General features: G+C 38.3%; 1 protein-coding gene across 23 annotated transcripts in view; it reads left to right on the top strand.

Moving 5' to 3' along the window:
* CADPS2 (calcium dependent secretion activator 2) overlaps positions 1-16,649 on the top strand; it is a 483,200-nt gene that overhangs the window by 176,895 nt on the left and 289,656 nt on the right. For all 23 annotated transcript variants that reach the window (XM_067746860.1, XM_067746861.1, XM_067746863.1 and 20 more), the window contains exon 6: positions 5,342-5,463. In XM_067746860.1, coding sequence (XP_067602961.1) covers positions 5,342-5,463 — 122 coding nt within the window. The remainder of the gene's footprint in view (positions 1-5,341; positions 5,464-16,649) is intronic.

Here is a 16,649-nt window from a genome sequence, read left to right as displayed (position 1 = left end):
AGTGGCTTTATCCCACGTTTGCTTCCGGCACTGTAAATGAGGCTACAGGGTCATTTCCGCTGACCTTGGTGGTAACGTTTCAAATTTAAAGCAATGTAATATATTTTGAAGAAGTTAAATTATTCTTCATTTGCTAGACAATCAGAGTGTGAATGCAAATTAACGCAAATTGTCCTTTAAACGTAACAGTGGTGTTAGGGTTAAATAATAAAATAATACAAGTTTTGAGGCAAGTGTTCTTGGCGCCACCTAGGCTGGTGGAAGTTTATTGGTAGAGTAAGCACTGAAACACGCTTGAGTGGAAATAGGATTTAAACGCATAACTGAATTCTCTGTAATTTGGAAACTCCTTTCAAGCTTTTGGTTATTCTTGTTGTTAATCTGCTTTAACTACGAGATCATCTTTCTAGAATCAAATCGCATAAACCAGCTGTAGTGTACAGTATTGGTACTATAGATGATGAGAAGTAAAGACTTCTTCCTTTCTAGGATTTGCCGTTTCATTACAGGTACAGTAAATATCATTAAAAAGAAACGAGAATAAATGTTGTGCATTTAAAATTGTGTTCCCCAAGACTTCAGAGTTTCATCCCTTTTATACAGATCACTGGAAACCAAAGACATTGATCCCTGACCCCTACCACTGCTCGCTGTGGATATTTTTCATGATGGCATTTCCTCACTGCTCAACTCTGTATATGGGCTGATCCAGGGATATGTGTGTGGGTTTATACCCAACACCCGCACATACGCTTGCACTATCCAGCTTAAATTCTTAGCCTCTCAAAAATTCAAGCTTGTAACTCCTTTCTTGCATTGTTATGCACTCTCTCTGCTAGGTCCCGGTACTGCTGTTTGAGTTTGCTCGTTGACAAAGCAAAAGATGTGGAGTCTTAGGAGGTACAGCTTTAGATTTTTTTGTTGATCCCTCTTACACTTGACTTACTTCGTTTATGGCAGAAAAAGCAAATGTCTGCTTCTGTTCTTTCCTCCACTTATTCAACTCTAAGAGAAATTCAAGCTTGAGGATAAGACAACTGCCTGTCTTTCTTCCCTTCCAGGCTAACATTTTCTTTGTAGATTAATAGATTCAATTCAGTGTCAGGGTAGAAATAGGAGATTTTCTTCTGACTCCATACCCAGTTCAGGGATTAGCTAATAACTTTGCCAAGTGGCTTTGTTCCTGGATTTCTTCTCAATCTCTTTAACCTCATAACCTCAGGATGTTTAATTTGAAACTACATAGTATCTCAGGTGTAGAATTTCCCAATCATTCCTGCGTCAGGTTTCCTGCCAACTAAAATGAAAACTGCCAACTCTTTTTTTCTTAAGGTTTTATACAAAACAAAGTCAATTCTTTAATTACAGTCTAACTTTTTCTAACAAGAGTTTGGCATTTAAATTCATTAATAATAAAAAATAATTTGGAAAGCAAATGATTTGTGTAATGTTTGAACCTACCATTATCTCTATAAGCATGCAAAACTGAAAACAGTTCAAAACACTTTCTCTTTTCTCTATTGTTTAAAAATCTTACACCATTGTTAAGTAATTAGCTTTTATGAATTGTCTTTCCCTTTTGAAAACAAAATTATGCTCATGAGTTAGTTTCTTTCTTTTTTTTTTTTTTTTTTTTTTTGCCGTACGCGGGCCTCTTACTGTTGTGGGGTCTCTCGTTGCGGAGCACAGGCTCCGGACGCGCAGGCTCAGCGGCCATGGCTCACGGGCCCAGCTGCTCCGCGGCATGTGGGATCTTCCTGGACCGGGGCACGAACCCGCATCCCCTGCATCGGCAGGCGGACTCTCAACCACTGCGCCACCAGGGAAGCCCCATGAGTTAGTTTTTTTGTGAAACTATGAATTGTTATTCTGTGCTTCATTGCCAGTATGTTAAACAGGGTTGTTCAGTTAGCAATAAAAGGGTGTTAGGAAGATGAAATGAGTTAAAACTTCATTTTGCCATGGTCTGAGAAGCTTCCATATTTTTACAATCGTTTTGACATCCTCTTGTTACTAGGTCTATATAAGGCAGATATTTTCCTATCATGGCATAGTACAGATCTGTTCCATGTTGCCTACAGTATTTTAAAGAGGAGTTGTGTCTCACAACAAAATGAAGTCTCTTTCAGGGCAGACTACACAGTGCTTGTCTATGGGACACCTGAGGGAATGGACCAGGTACCTCCTCCAGCCCCAAGGCCTCTGACCTCAGCCTAGCTAAATTGAATAATTATCTCTCGCCCATTATCCAGGCCTCGCTCATCAGACACCAGATTTCAGCCTAACAAAACTCTGAAGGGCAAGCAGTTAATCCATTTTAAGGGTTTCACATTTCATCCGTCAGGCTTAGAGCTGGTCCAGTGGAGAAGGAGTTTTTCTAGGAACTGAAGTCTGAGTCAAAGGAATAAGTGCAGATTTGAAACACTGCTAAAAATTTTATCATTTCTTTAAAATTTCTACCCACTCCTCCCTTCTTGCACCACACCACCTAACATATAAATCAGTTATTTATTATATTTATTATTCATTATCTGGCTTTCTTTACTAGAATGTAAGCTTTAGGAAGTTAAAGTCTTTTTTTTTTTTCTTTTTTGTTTATTGAGGTATCCCAGGAGCCTAAAACAGTGCCAACAGCCTAAAACAGTTGACTCAATAATTGTTTATTGAATTGGGAACTTTGATGGTATCAAAACACAGCAGTTAGCCTCACAAGATTACTCTTATGTCTCTTCATTTATGAAGCCTTCAGAGAGACTTATAAAGCAAGAGACAAGCTAACTCACAAAACACTAAGCCAAACAACGGTCTGTTACAATTTAATATTCAAGTAAGGTTAGGAAAACGTTCGTCCATGAAGTTATGAGTCTGTTGTAAGGGGAATGGTGTCAGTGGCATGAATATAGTTGATGTTCACACTGAGTGTTTTAGGGCCGGCAGACCCTGTGACCTCCTCTGTGTTTGGAGGTACGTGCGTGGTCCCCCTATTCACCATACTGGTCAGCTGCCTTAATCACAACCCGCACATGCCTGAGTGCCATGTAACTCTGTGGGCGGACAGTGCATTATTCAGAAGCGTGTTATCTGGTTTCATATTTTGTACATGCCTCCCTTCTTTATGCTTCTAAGATAACTTTGTTTTATCCTGATTACGTCAGTTATCCAGAGATCTGGGAAGAAAAGGCAGAACACAGATCAGCTTTATTTTCTGTAGTTTCATTATCAAGTTTTACTGGCAATTGGTTGAAACAGTTGCCTAAGATAACTTAGGTTAGTTGATGGTCCATGGAATTCTTAGCTGCCTTTATCATTAATGATTGAGACTAGCTGCACGTTTCAAATTCCTTTTGGAAGTCAGATCTGTAGAACTGTGTTTTATTTACTTATATGTGTGGATTCATAACAGAAGTTACGTCTTTTGAAAGTGGCAATTCTGCAGGATAGAACATTCCCGGAACAGACGGGAGCATTGTTTTGAGGGACAGAAAACTGTTTCACAACTCGTATGTTTTAGGAGGTCCTGTTTATAGTAGCTTTGTAGTAGAGGTGACAGAAATAGTGTTAAGCAGATGCTTCCTTTCTTCTCTCTTGCACTTTGGCTATTAAACACGCTACAGAAAGAGATGCAGGACAAACAGTCATATTCCCATATAGGAAACAGTGCCATCAGGATTTCTAGATTTATCTTGTGTACTCAATTCTGCTTCATGTTTAGTACTTCATCTAAACTTCCTTGAGTATTAGAGCGACTGTGAAAACTGTTACTATTATCAATTCTCATAGTCTGTTTTCAGTTGTCTTCATTTTAATTCATATGTTGGTATGCGTTTCAGTGTGACAAAATGACAAAAGCCTTGATTGGGGGAGGAAAATGGTTCTGAATTTGACCCGTATTTTTTGGTGATCAGTTTCCCATATGTTTTTATGAAAAAATGCAACAAAAATAATAGACATTTGTATTTACAAAAAAAAAGCTGTTGTACCAGAACTGAAAGGAAGAAAACTTCTTTTAAGATGGTTTGTTCCTTTGAGGCTTTTTGCCTGAATTTTCATATCAGAACTCTATGAAGAGTGTAATGATTTTCATAATGTATTAAAAGATCAATAAATGACACACATCTTTTTTTTTGTTTTGTTTTGTTTTGTTTTTGCGGTATGCGGGCCTCTCACTGTTGTGGCCTCTCCCGTTGCGGAGCACAGGCTCCGGATGCGCAGGCCCCGGACGTGCAGGCTCAGCGGCCATGGCTCACAGGCCCAGCCGCTCCGCAGCATGTGGGATCTTCCCAGACCGGGGCATGAACCCACGTCCCCTGCATCGGCAGGCAGACTCTCAACCACTGCGCCACCAGGGAAGCCCTGACACACATCTTTTTAGTGGATATTTTGGTAGCTACATGGCATGAATGATGCTGTTAATCTTGTTTATACATATACAACAGGAGATCAATACATGCGCATGTATAAAAAGGTCATTGAATATATTTTATTAATTTTGAGAATTTAGGAAACTGAATGATGCAAGTTTTGATTTTAAAAAACTATTATAAATGATATTTAGTAATAGTTATATTTTATGTGTACATCCAGTAAGAATGTTAGGTTACAGTATTTTAAGATTGGTAGTCTTTTATACAGACATAAAAAGCACACTTGAAAACTATGTTTCCCTTTCCCCCAGGAGTTGCAAATATATAAGGTAATATCAGTCTTTCCACCCTTTTCCAGTAGACTACATCAAATTGGTATATACCTTTAATGGATGGGGAAAATTGTTTTCCTTGTCAAGTTAATAGTAAGATATTCATTGCCAAGTTATATTTTCCATCTTTTCATAAGGTAAACAGTAGCTATGAAGAAAATTCTTTTATAAATGCTAGTAGTCATATAAAATAAGTGAACATAGAAATTTTCTGACGTCATGTATTGATATCAATGAATTGGTGTGATGGTGACAGTGTCTACCAGTCGCCTTATGTGGAATTCAACCTGAATCCTTTTAACACATGCACTGAATTTTCATTAATAATTCTGCTTTGCCTCATGCAGACCTGCCATAATTTCTTTTCAGGCTCTGAGTTTATATCTCACTTACTTCATTGTGGCTCATATTTAGAGACTTGAATCTCTCATAACTGGCAGGAGATGCGTCTTCAGATACCAGACTTTCTCAAAATGTTACTTGCCTTCCATGAATAAAGGTGGATTATAAAGAAGATAAAATACCATGATATTGCCAGATAATGTTATCAGTTGGTCTTCCTAATCGTATGTAGTTCATACTGCCGTCTCTATTGCTAAGTGTTGTCAGCTTGACGAATCAGTGAAACGTTTTTCTTATCCTTAGATTGTCATAATGGAAGTGGAAGGTTTGAAGTCAGTCGCTCCCAATCGAATTGTTTACTGTACAATGGAAGTGGAAGGAGGAGAAAAACTGCAGACAGACCAGGCCGAAGCCTCAAGGCCACAGTAAGCCAGCTGAAAAAAATGTGTTTTTCTTCCCTCTTTTTTTTTGTTTTTTTGTGGTACGCGGGCCTCTCACTGTTGTGGCCTCTCCCGTTGCGGAGCACAGGCTCCGGATGCGCAGGCTCAGCGGCCATGGCTCACAGGCCCAGCCGCTCCGTGACATGTGGGATCTTCCCGGACCGGGGCACGAACCCATGTCCCCTGCATCGGCAGGCGGACTCTCAACCACTGCGCCACCAGGGAAGCCTTTCTTCCCTCTTGAAGAAATGTGCTTTATCTCTTTGAAGAGTCGTATGGTTTTACACTCTGAAACTGTTATTTGGCTAGCTTTGTCTCAACTGTGTTAGAATCAGTGTGTGCCTTTCTGGATAATGAGGCTATAATTAGAGCTATGCAGAATCCCTGTGTAGCACAAACAGAAAATCCAACATGCAAATGTGAAGCTAATTATTAGGCAATTAAATGTTTGTAAGTCACTTGTAAGGAATGCATGTGTTTTTATCATGTGTTATTTAAAAGGCAGTGCTTGATCCTATTTCAGTTACTAGAAATGTAATCTATAGCTTTTCCATTTCTGTGTATTATAGCTCTGTGGTGGTGCTGAGGTAGATACTAGACAACATCTTGGGATACTTTAGCGAGTAGGCTTGAGTTAGAGAACCGGTTAATGACTACCGTGCAGTAACTGGAGATGCTAAAGCTGTTCTTTGCTGGCAGTTTTATGTTTCAGATTCTGGGAGTGAGTTTAAGTTTGGAAGATGTTCTTTTTAACTGATTCAAACGTGGGAAACATCACAGTCTCTGGTAGAAATAACCACGTGGGCCAGGGGAATTTAAATGAAAATTGCCTGGCCTTCATTTGCACATTGCCTTTCGATAACACTTTTTCTTCCATTTAAACTTTATTTAGAATTTCTTACAGGCCTTAGGATTTTTGCCTTATAACGGTGTCAATATGTGGATTCTTCATTCAGGAAACCTCAACCTCTGAGATTCTGGCTGAGCACTGGCTAGATAGAGATGAACGAGAAACTTTGATTTTCTTTGGGGCAAAGTCTAAGGAGGTATACAGAGAATTACGTGTAACAGGACAGATGTGCACAAAATATTATGGGATTGAGAAGAAACAAACTGAAACTTCTCACCCTGCCTTACAAAGCCCTACAGGTCTCCCCTGACCAGCCTCTCATTACCTCTGGGACCTCACCTTGTCTCTCTGTTCCTCCGGTCAGTTACTGTTCCGCCTCCCTGGACCTCATGAAGTTCCTCTCAGCCTTCTCTCATCATTGCACTTGCTTTTCCCTCTGCCTGCAGTTGCTCTGTCCCTTACCTTTTTTATAGCTGGATCCTTAGTACTGAGAAACTTAAACATCACTTGCTGAGAACAGCCCCTTCCTTTAGACAACGCAATGCTAAGGGGGTATTTTCTGGCTCATCACTTGATAATTTTTAGATTAATGGGTTCCTCATCTGTGTATCTTGTACTGTTTCCCTTCCTCTGTTCTTTTGGACAGAGCTCTTGTCCTATTGATCTTACGTCTTAGCACCTCGTAGGTACTCAGTCAGAATTTACTAATTCATGGTGAAGTGAAAATAATGAGGATAAACAGCTCTTTAAGAGGTTAAAACCTCTCAAGAGGAGGCTGTGTGAGACAGAGAAACTGGGACCATTTCTAGCAAGGCATATGGAGTCAAGGGAGGGGTTTGGTGTCTGTTTTAAAAATTAGCTGGTTTAGTATAATCACAGTGTTATGCAACCATCGTCAATTTTAGAACATAGTCATCACCTCAGAGAGAAACTCTTTACCTTTTACGTATCAGCCTCAAATCACCTCAGCCTTAAGCAACTACTAATTGACCTTGTGTGTCTATGGATTTGCCTTTTTGGGACATTTCATCTAAAAGGAATCATATATAACAATAATACGTGCTCTTTGGTGACTGGCTTCTTTCACTGAGCATATTTTCAAGGTTCGTCCATCTTGTGGCATGTGTCAGGACTTCACGCCTTTTTGTGGCTGAATGATATTCCATTGTATGTATGTACCACGATTTGTTTATTCATCTAGGCCAATGAGACTTGGGTGGTTTCTACCTTTTGGCTACTGTGAATGATGCTGCAGTTAGGGCTGGTATACAAATACCCATCTGAGTACCTGTTTTCAGTTGTTTTGGGTATACAGCTAGGAGTGAAATTGCTGAATGATATGGTCATTCTATGTTCAGCTTTTTGATAATCTATCAAAATGCTTTTTCACAATGCACCATTTTATCTTCCCACCAGCAATGTATAAGAGTTAAATTTCTTCATATTCTCATCAGTGCTTGTCGTTTGACTTTTAAAAATATATAGCCATCCTAGTAAGAGTAAAGTGGTATCTTGTGGTTTTGATTTGCTCTCCTCTAATGACTAATGACGTTGATCATCTTTTCATATGCTGTAGTAGCCATTCATGTAGCTTCTTTAGAGAAAGAAATGTCTATTCAAGTTTTTTGCCTATTTTTTGAGTTGTTTGCCTTTTGGTTGTTAAGTTGAAAGAACTATTTATATATTCTGGATACTAGACCCTTATCATATATATGATTTGCACATGTTTTCTTCCATTCTGTATATTATCTTTTCACTTTATTGGTACTGTCTTTTGAAGCACGAAGTTTTACAACTTTAAGTCCAGTTTACCTAGTTTTTGTTTGTTGCTGTGCTTTTGGTGTCATATCTAAGAATCCAGGGCCAAATCCAAGGTCACAAAGATTTACCCCTGTGTTTTCTCCTAACACTGTCATAATTTCAGCCCTTACATTTGGGTGATTGACCCATTTGAATTTTTGTACATGGTATGATGTAGGGTGAAACTTCCTTCTTTTGTGTATGACAGTCCAGTTGTCCCAACACCATTTATTGAAGAAACTACTCCTGGTCCGTTAAATGTTCCTGGTACCCTTTGGAAACTCATTTGACGATAGATACGTGGGTTTATTTATGGACTGTCAGTTTCATTTCATTGATATATCTATATGTCTATCCTTATGCTAGTACCACATTATCTTGATTACTATTGCTTTGTATTGAGTTTTAAGATCAGGTGTGTGAGTCTTCCAAATATGTTCTTTTTCAAGATTATTTTGGCTATTCTGGTTTTCCATATGAATTTTAGGTTCACTTTGTCAATTTCTGCAAAAATTTTGTAAATATCACCAGCTTGGATTCTGATAGGAATTGTATTGAATCTGGGGTCAGTTTGGAGAGTGTTGCCAACTTAACAATATTAAGTCTTCCTACCCAGGAATGTGGGCTATCTTTCCGTGTATCTAAATCTTTAATTTCTTTCAACAATGTTTTGTAGTTTTCAAAGTATGTTTTTTACTTCTTTGGTTAAGTTTATTTCTAGTATTTATATTCTTTTTGATGCTATTATTAATGGAATTGTTCTTTTAAATTCACTTTTGGATTGTTCATTGCCAATGTATAGAAATACAGTTGATTTTTTGTATATTAATTCCATACCCTTGCTGAACTTGTTTATTCTAATAGTACTTTTTTACTGGATTTCTTAGACTTCTTACTGTATGTTATTTGCAAATAGTGATTGTTTTATTTCTTACTGTCCAATCTGAATGCTTTTTATTTCATTTTTTGCCTAATTGCCCTGACTAGCACCTCCAGTACAATGTGAAATAGAAGTGGCAAGAAAAGACATCCTTGTATTCCTGATTTTAGAGGAAAAGCATAATCTTTCATCATTAAACATGATGTTACCTGTGCCTTTTACGTAGATGCCCCTTATCAGTTTGAGGAAATTCCTCTCTATTCCTGGTTTGAGTGGGTTTTTTTCCATGAAAGGGTGTTGGATTTTGTCAAATGTTTTCTCTGCATCTATTGAGATGACCATATGGTATTTGCCTTTTATTCTATCAATATGGTACGTTACATTATATGCTTTTGGCGGGGGGGGGGTGTTAAACCAACCTTGCATAATTGCCACTTGGCCATGATGTATATAATTTTTTTTTTTTTTTTTTGCGGTACGTGGGCCTCTCACTGTTGTGGCCTCTCCCGTTGCGGAGCACAGGCTCCGGACGCGCAGGCTCAGCGGCCATGGCTCACGGGCCCAGCTGCTCCGCAGCATGTGGGATCTTCCTGGACCGGGGCACGAACCCGTGTCCCCTGCATCAGCAGGCGGACTCTCAACCACTGTGTGACCAGGGAAGCCCCTATAATTATTTTTGCTACTGGATTATTTTCTCTAGTATTTTGTTGAGGATTTTTAAAATCTATATTCATAAGAGATTGGTCTCTAATATCCTTTTTTTTTGTTGGCATCTGTCTGATTTTATATTGGCCTCATAAAATTCTTCTACTTTTTGGAAGGGTATGAAGAATTGGTATTAATTATTTTTTATGTGTTTGGTAGAATTACCAGTAGAACCATCTGGAGATAGATTTTTCTTTGTGGGTATTTTCTGGTTACTAATCCTGATTATATAGTGAACCATAATAGCCCTGCTAGGTTGGGTTCTTGGTGAGAGCCCTCTTCCTGCCCTACAGTTGGCTGCCTTCTTGCTGTGTCCTCACATGGTAAAGAGACAGATCTCATTTCTCTTCATCCCATAATAAGGACGCCAATATTCTCATGGGTCTCCAGTCCCATGACCTCATCTGAGCCCACTTACCTCCCAAAGGCCCCGCCTCCAAATACCATCACATTGGGGATTAGGGCCTCAACATATTAATTTGTGGGGGGGGGGTGTCACAAACACTACCCTACTCTAGTACTCCGTGATTTCTCAAGGGAGTGCAAATGCCCTTAGAATCTCAATGTCATGATGTTTTTACAGAATCTTTTCTTAAAGTTTTACTGAGGTATAGTTTATATAGCATAAAATTCTTTTACTGAAATTTAGATGATTTTTAATGAATTTATACACTTGTGCCACTATCATCACAATTCAGTTTCAAAACACATTATTTCACAAAGTTGCCTCATTCCCGTTTGCAATCTTACTCACTTCCAAGAAAACACTCGTATGCCTTCTAGCTCTGTAATTTTTTTTCTGAACACTTCATATAAATGATATGCAAAATGTAGTCTTTTGTATCTGGCTTCTTTTCACTTAGCATAATCTCTACAAAGTCTTTTATTTAATTGATACTTAAATATTTGGTCAATCAAATGAGTTAATTTTTACATAAGTAGTTATTTTAACAATAATTTTTTCCACAAATAGTAAAAGTTTTCACAGAATACGTCTCATTTTATTTCTAATAAACTCAATGTATTCATAAAGAGATGCTACAATAGGGAACATATACATGCATAATTTAAATGAATTAAAACACTTGTGAGTTAGAGAGAAAATATTACAGTTAAGCCTCCAATATGCTTTTGATTACTCTTTTCACAAGGAAATTTGGCTAAAATATCTTACCTGTTTCTTCAGGCAGACTGAGTTAACTTTTAAAAAGAATTAAAAGATTTTTGTTTTTCATTGCATCCCAGGGGCAGATTTCCTTAAAAATGTATCTCCTGAATGCTGACCAACTGCAGCTTTTCAGCAGTGGGGTTGCTTTTATCTTGAACTCATCTTGCACAACAGGAAAGAGATTCGTCTCCTCCATCATCATAGTGAATTATGCCTTGGACACGTTTTCTAAATCTTACTGCTTCAACACTTTGTGCTTTGTTGGGGATCAATTCATTCTTCTGTCTGATACTAATTAAAGTGCCTTATTTAGTCCATATTTCCAATAAATGTAATCACGATTTCTAGCCATTGCCTATTTCATTCTTGTAATTCAGATTTCCTGCCAGCAGTTATGTGGAAAACAGCATGTGAGGTTGGTACATGACTTAGAATATGGAACCTGGGATCTAATAAAAGTGGTGTTTAGAGACAAGTTTGATTTGTGAAGAGTGGTAGTGAGGTCATCTATTGAAGTTTGGTTTTTAATTTTGATTTTTTAATATAGGGAAAGCAATGTAGACAAATGGTATTTTCAGTGGAGAAAATTCTATTACTTCTGAATTTTTAAGTCGTTTCATAGTCTCTCGGTCAACCAGGGAAAGTTTTGTTCTCTATGAATGAGGTACAGAAGCATTGTTGCTCCACTTTTATAGCTTCCTACCATTTCCAGACGTTTCATTATTTCAGTTTTAGCCCATACCCTTAACGATACCAGCTGAAAGGCAGTGGAGGGGTAGTCAGACGACAGCTGAAGCTGAAAGGGGGGTAGGGAGTGACTTGTCACGGTCATGTAGTGGTCACCAATCTCCTGATACATGGTGATCTTAAAGCACTTTCCCTGCAGATGATGAGCATCCTTTGAGTGCCTAAAAGCATAAAAGCTAATAATACCCTGTGGAGGGCCAAGATAGACCTTGGTTCTGGGGAAGTAGAAGGAAGGAAATGCGTTGTTAAAAACAAATCAGGAACTTGGGGGAGCAGGGAATGGGGAGTTGCTATTTGAGGAGCTTAAAGTTTCAGTCATGCAAGATGACTAAATTCTAGAGAGCTGCTGTGCAACATCACACCTATAGTTAACGACGCTGCATCATACTCTTAAGAATTCTTTAAGACGGTAGATCGCATGTTAAATGTTCTTGCCACACACAAGAAAAGATCCTGGGGAAGCAACGCTGTGTTTTGCTATACTCTCTATCTCGTTCATCCACAATGCTGTTTTATTAAAGACCTTTGAAGGTTAATTGGTCTCTGTCCCCACCCCGCCTTCAAAGTAATAAAACAGAAAGGCAGGGAGCAGTAAGAAAAACTGATGAGTTGCATCATTAGAGAAATATATTTATGGTTTTTAGGATAGAACATTCTTCTACCTCATGAAAATGATGGGAAACAAAGGCTTCACTACCCGTTTCTGGAAACTTTAAATTCTGAACCATAATTGTAATAATCTGTGAAACTATTGAAAGAATATTGCCGCTATAAATGGAAAGCTTATCAGAATGACAAGCTACTAGGACAAGTGTTTAAGAGAGATTAAATACAGATTTCAAATAAACCAATAGAAAGGTAACCGTGCTTTTTAAAAACATAGTAGTTTTCATTTTAATTTACTAATGCCAGCATTAGTTTTGAAGTGTAATTCATCAGCCAGCTACTCTTGCTGATGAGAGAGAGAATATACTACATTTTTAAATGATCTATCAGAAAGTTTGCCTGTTTTTAATGAATCAAAAGGAAAACACTCAAACAGCACACAAGTTTCATCTTTTATCATTTCCATCTTTAAAAATATGAGGTTCCTTCCTCTTACATAAATTCACCAGAAATAACATTTCTCTAAAACTCATACTGCTGGTGCTGAAGAAAATGAGGCCTAAAGAGACAAACACTGGCCGTATACAGAAACTACATTCATGGAGTTTATTTGCAAGTAAAGGAAGCTAATGTGTGGATCCTCATAATTCGTGGCATCTGAATTAGAGGGGAAAATGTGATCGATTAAGATTCCAGATGCTTGCTGAAGAGCACTGATGGAAAACAGCAGTGAGAGAGCTTGGGAGAAAGTGTATCTAACTGTGATTATCAACATCTCGAGGATGGATTTGCAGCTTGTAAATAACTGCCCCTTATAATCCGTGACTTTTTTCCAGAGCAGTGTTTTGCAGTTGCTTTCATCATTATTTTATTTGATCTGGATAGCCAGTTTATTGCACGGGATAAATTTGGCAAAGTGTAAGTAGCAAAAAACTTAACTTCTCTTCTGGTACGGCTCTCAGACGTGCTCCAGGGTCACCCTCCCCTGCCCTTGGGAGAGATCTTGGCAGAAACCATAGCTTTGCTGCCCATTTTCAGGTATTAAATAACATGTTTGGGTATTAAAATTTCAGACCACTTTAAGTCAAAACCTACCCATTTCAAAAGGGTAGGGTTTTCCTTTCCTTCCTCCCAGCTTTCCCAGAAACCTGCCCAGGGGAAAGGGTACTGCTCTCTGTTCCTCACATGCTTCTTGTTTTGCCTGCTCGTATGCTCTTTCTACCAATTTTGGGTAGGGTGGAGGTGGGGATGAGGGGAAGAGGTGAAGGGGCAAAATGTCTTCTAATGTAGGTACTCTTTGTAATCCTCTCTTGGGTAGCAAATGCCTTCTGTCATGGGGAATGTACACATTTAACTTTTCTCTGGTGCACTTCCTGGGAGACACACCTCGTGCTGCCCGGAACTGCTGACATCACACCCTTCCGTCCTAGAACGATGCATCCTCTAGCTGCCTTCCTTCTGCTTCCCCTGAGCTACTGCTTTAATAACATCACCCACATATCCTCTTCCTGCTTGAATTTAACTTTCTTAGCAGATGGCTCAAGTAAATTGGAAGCTCCTTAAAGACAAAGGCTCTATAATATACCTCCTGGTTCCTGTCTAGCACCAGCCCCAAGTAATATGGCTCATGGAAGTTTTTTTCTCTACTATTTAGAGTATTAAAAAATACAGTCTCTCAGTAGGTGTCAGGCTATGACACTTGAGCCAGTACCTACCCTGATTAACACGATGTTTAGTCCTCATTCTCACACCCCAAGCTCCCATTTTTCTAGAAATTCCTTGGAAAACATATTCACTTTAAAGGGCCATTTCTTCTGCTTCTGTGTGGTAACTTGAGGCTGGGATTCAGGATCTCTTCCAGATCCTTGCTGTGCTGACTACCCTGAGATGGGGGACCACCTGCGTAAACAAGATGACTTGCCAAGGGATAGACAGGCACAAGTTCAGTTTTAATAGAATTGATATATGATTCCTCTAGTTCATAAGTACTCTCCCCTAAAGCCCTTCTATCTAGGAAAGAACCTGCTATAAATGCCAGTTCTCTCTCAAGCCACTTTCAGTCTCCCTTCCTTGACTTTACACAAAAAGGTACACCTCTAACCCAACTTGAGTCTTAACCACGGTGTGTTTGTTCTGGAGTGGAAAAAAACCTCCACATCACCTTTCAAAAGGAAAAATTTAGATGTTCCTGTTAGTTTTGGGAAAGCAATTTACCTATGATGTAATAAATCCTCCTGGAAATTAGATGGCGTCTATTTCTCTGCTTTCAGCAAAGTTGCTGAAGGATTTATTCAAGTTTTCAGCTGCTGAATGATGGAGAAATAGTTTTTGCTTATCAATCACTGTATTATTTTGGGACAATCAAATAGGACGGAAACAAACAAATTGATAGACATTGCTATAATAGTGTCCCATCTACTTATTTTCTTAGAGCTTACAACAGAAAGAATGAATTTCTGGGTTAAAATTGACGCTGAACTGTCTCAGTGTATCAGTAGAATTAAGCTGTGGTCACCCGTGGGTATGTGTAGGCTTAAGCCTTTTTTAACTGAAAGTTTGTACCCTTTGATCAATATCTTTCCTTTTCCTCCACCCCCAAGGCTCTGGTAACCACCATTCTACTCTGTTATTATGAGTTTGACTTTTTTTGTTTTAGATTCCACATACAAGTGAGATCATGCAATATTTGTCTTTCTGTGTCTGGCTTATTTCACTTAAAGTAATGTCTTCCAAGTACTTCCATGCTGTTGCAAATGACAGGACTTCCTTCTTTTGTAAGGCTGTGTGATATTATATTGTATGCATATACATTTCCTTTCTACGATGGATATTTAATTTGTTTCCCTATGCTGACTACTGCGAATAATACTGCAGTGAACATAGGAGTACAGATATCTCTTCCAGATGAGGATTTTATGTCCCTGAGTATATACCCAGAACGGGGATTGCTGGATGGTTTGGTAGATCTACTTTTAATTTTTGGACAAACCTCAGTACTGTTCTCCATGGCAACTGCACCATTTTGTATTCCTACCAACAGTGTTAACCAGGCTTCCAGTTTTTCCAAATCCTTACCAGCACTTGTTATCTTTTATTATGTAGAAAATAGCCATCCTTAACGTGTGTGATGTGACATCTCATTGTGGTTTTGATTTACATTTCCCTGATAATTACGGATGTTGACCATCTTTTCATATATCTGTTGGCCATTTGTATATCTTCTTTGGAGAAATGTCCATTTATGTCCTTTGCCTATTTTCTCATTGGGTTTTTTGTTTGTCTGTTTGCTTGCTTGCTATTGAGTTGTATGAGTTCCTTATATATTTTGGATATAAACTCATTATCAGAGATACAGCTTGCAAGTATTTTCTCCCATTGCATAGGTTGCCTTTGCACTCTGTTGATTGTTTCCTTTGCTCTGCAGACACTTTCTAGTTTGATGTAGTCCTGCTTGGATATTTTTGCTTTTGTAACTTGTGCTTTTAGTGTCATATCCAAGAAATCATTGCCTAGACAAATGTCAAGGAGATTTTCCGCTGTGTTTTCTTTTAGGAGTTTTATGGTTTTATGCCTTATGTTTAAATCTTTAATCCATTTTAGTTGATTTTTATGTGTGGTGTAAGATACACCATCTGCATATGGATATCCAGTTTTCCCAGCACCATTTATTGATGAGATCATGTCATGTGCCAACAGACAATTTTACTTTTTCCTTTGGGTTTGGATGCTTTTTATTTTTCTTGCCTAGTTGTTTTGGCCGGGACTTCCATTATTATGTTGGATAAAATTGGTAAGTTTGGCACCCTTGTCTAGTTCCTGAACTTAAAGGAAATCTTTCAGTTTTTTGCTGCCGAGTATGATACCTGTGGGCTTGTCATATACGACTATTATAATGTTGAGGTATATTCCAGAAGGAAATATATGTATTCCTTCCCTCTCTCTTTCTTACTCTCCACCCCCCATGTTGAGCCTTACAATGATTAAAAAAATATATAAAAAACATGGTCAAGCATTAAAATATAGTAGGCTAAAATTCTAAATTTATGAGGGGTAAGTAGAATCAAAGTATAAAAAAATAATGTCAAATTTCTGTTAAAGAGGAGTTGTACAGGTGTTTTTTTTTTTAATGGACGATGGTGGCATCATTTTGCTCTGATAAATTCCCTTGGATCCACTTAAGAATGATATCACTGTTTCAAGTTAAATGTCAGTGTTTCCAACACACCAAAAATTATACCCTTTGCAACTCTTTAAATTTATATTTAAAAATTCTAGATGTCAATTTAAAAAATGTGTGAAGAGGGTACATAATTTTTCAAAATTATTTTAGGAAGTTCATGAGAAAAAGGTTGAAGGCCGCTTTTCTAGGACATGTCGTGTTCTGGAGCCAGACCAAGTCCTGTGGTCAAAAGACT

Source organism: Pseudorca crassidens, chromosome 8 (assembly GCF_039906515.1).
Source record: "Pseudorca crassidens isolate mPseCra1 chromosome 8, mPseCra1.hap1, whole genome shotgun sequence".
Lineage (NCBI taxonomy): Eukaryota > Metazoa > Chordata > Mammalia > Artiodactyla > Delphinidae > Pseudorca > Pseudorca crassidens.
This window is presented reverse-complemented; position numbering and strand designations above follow the sequence as displayed.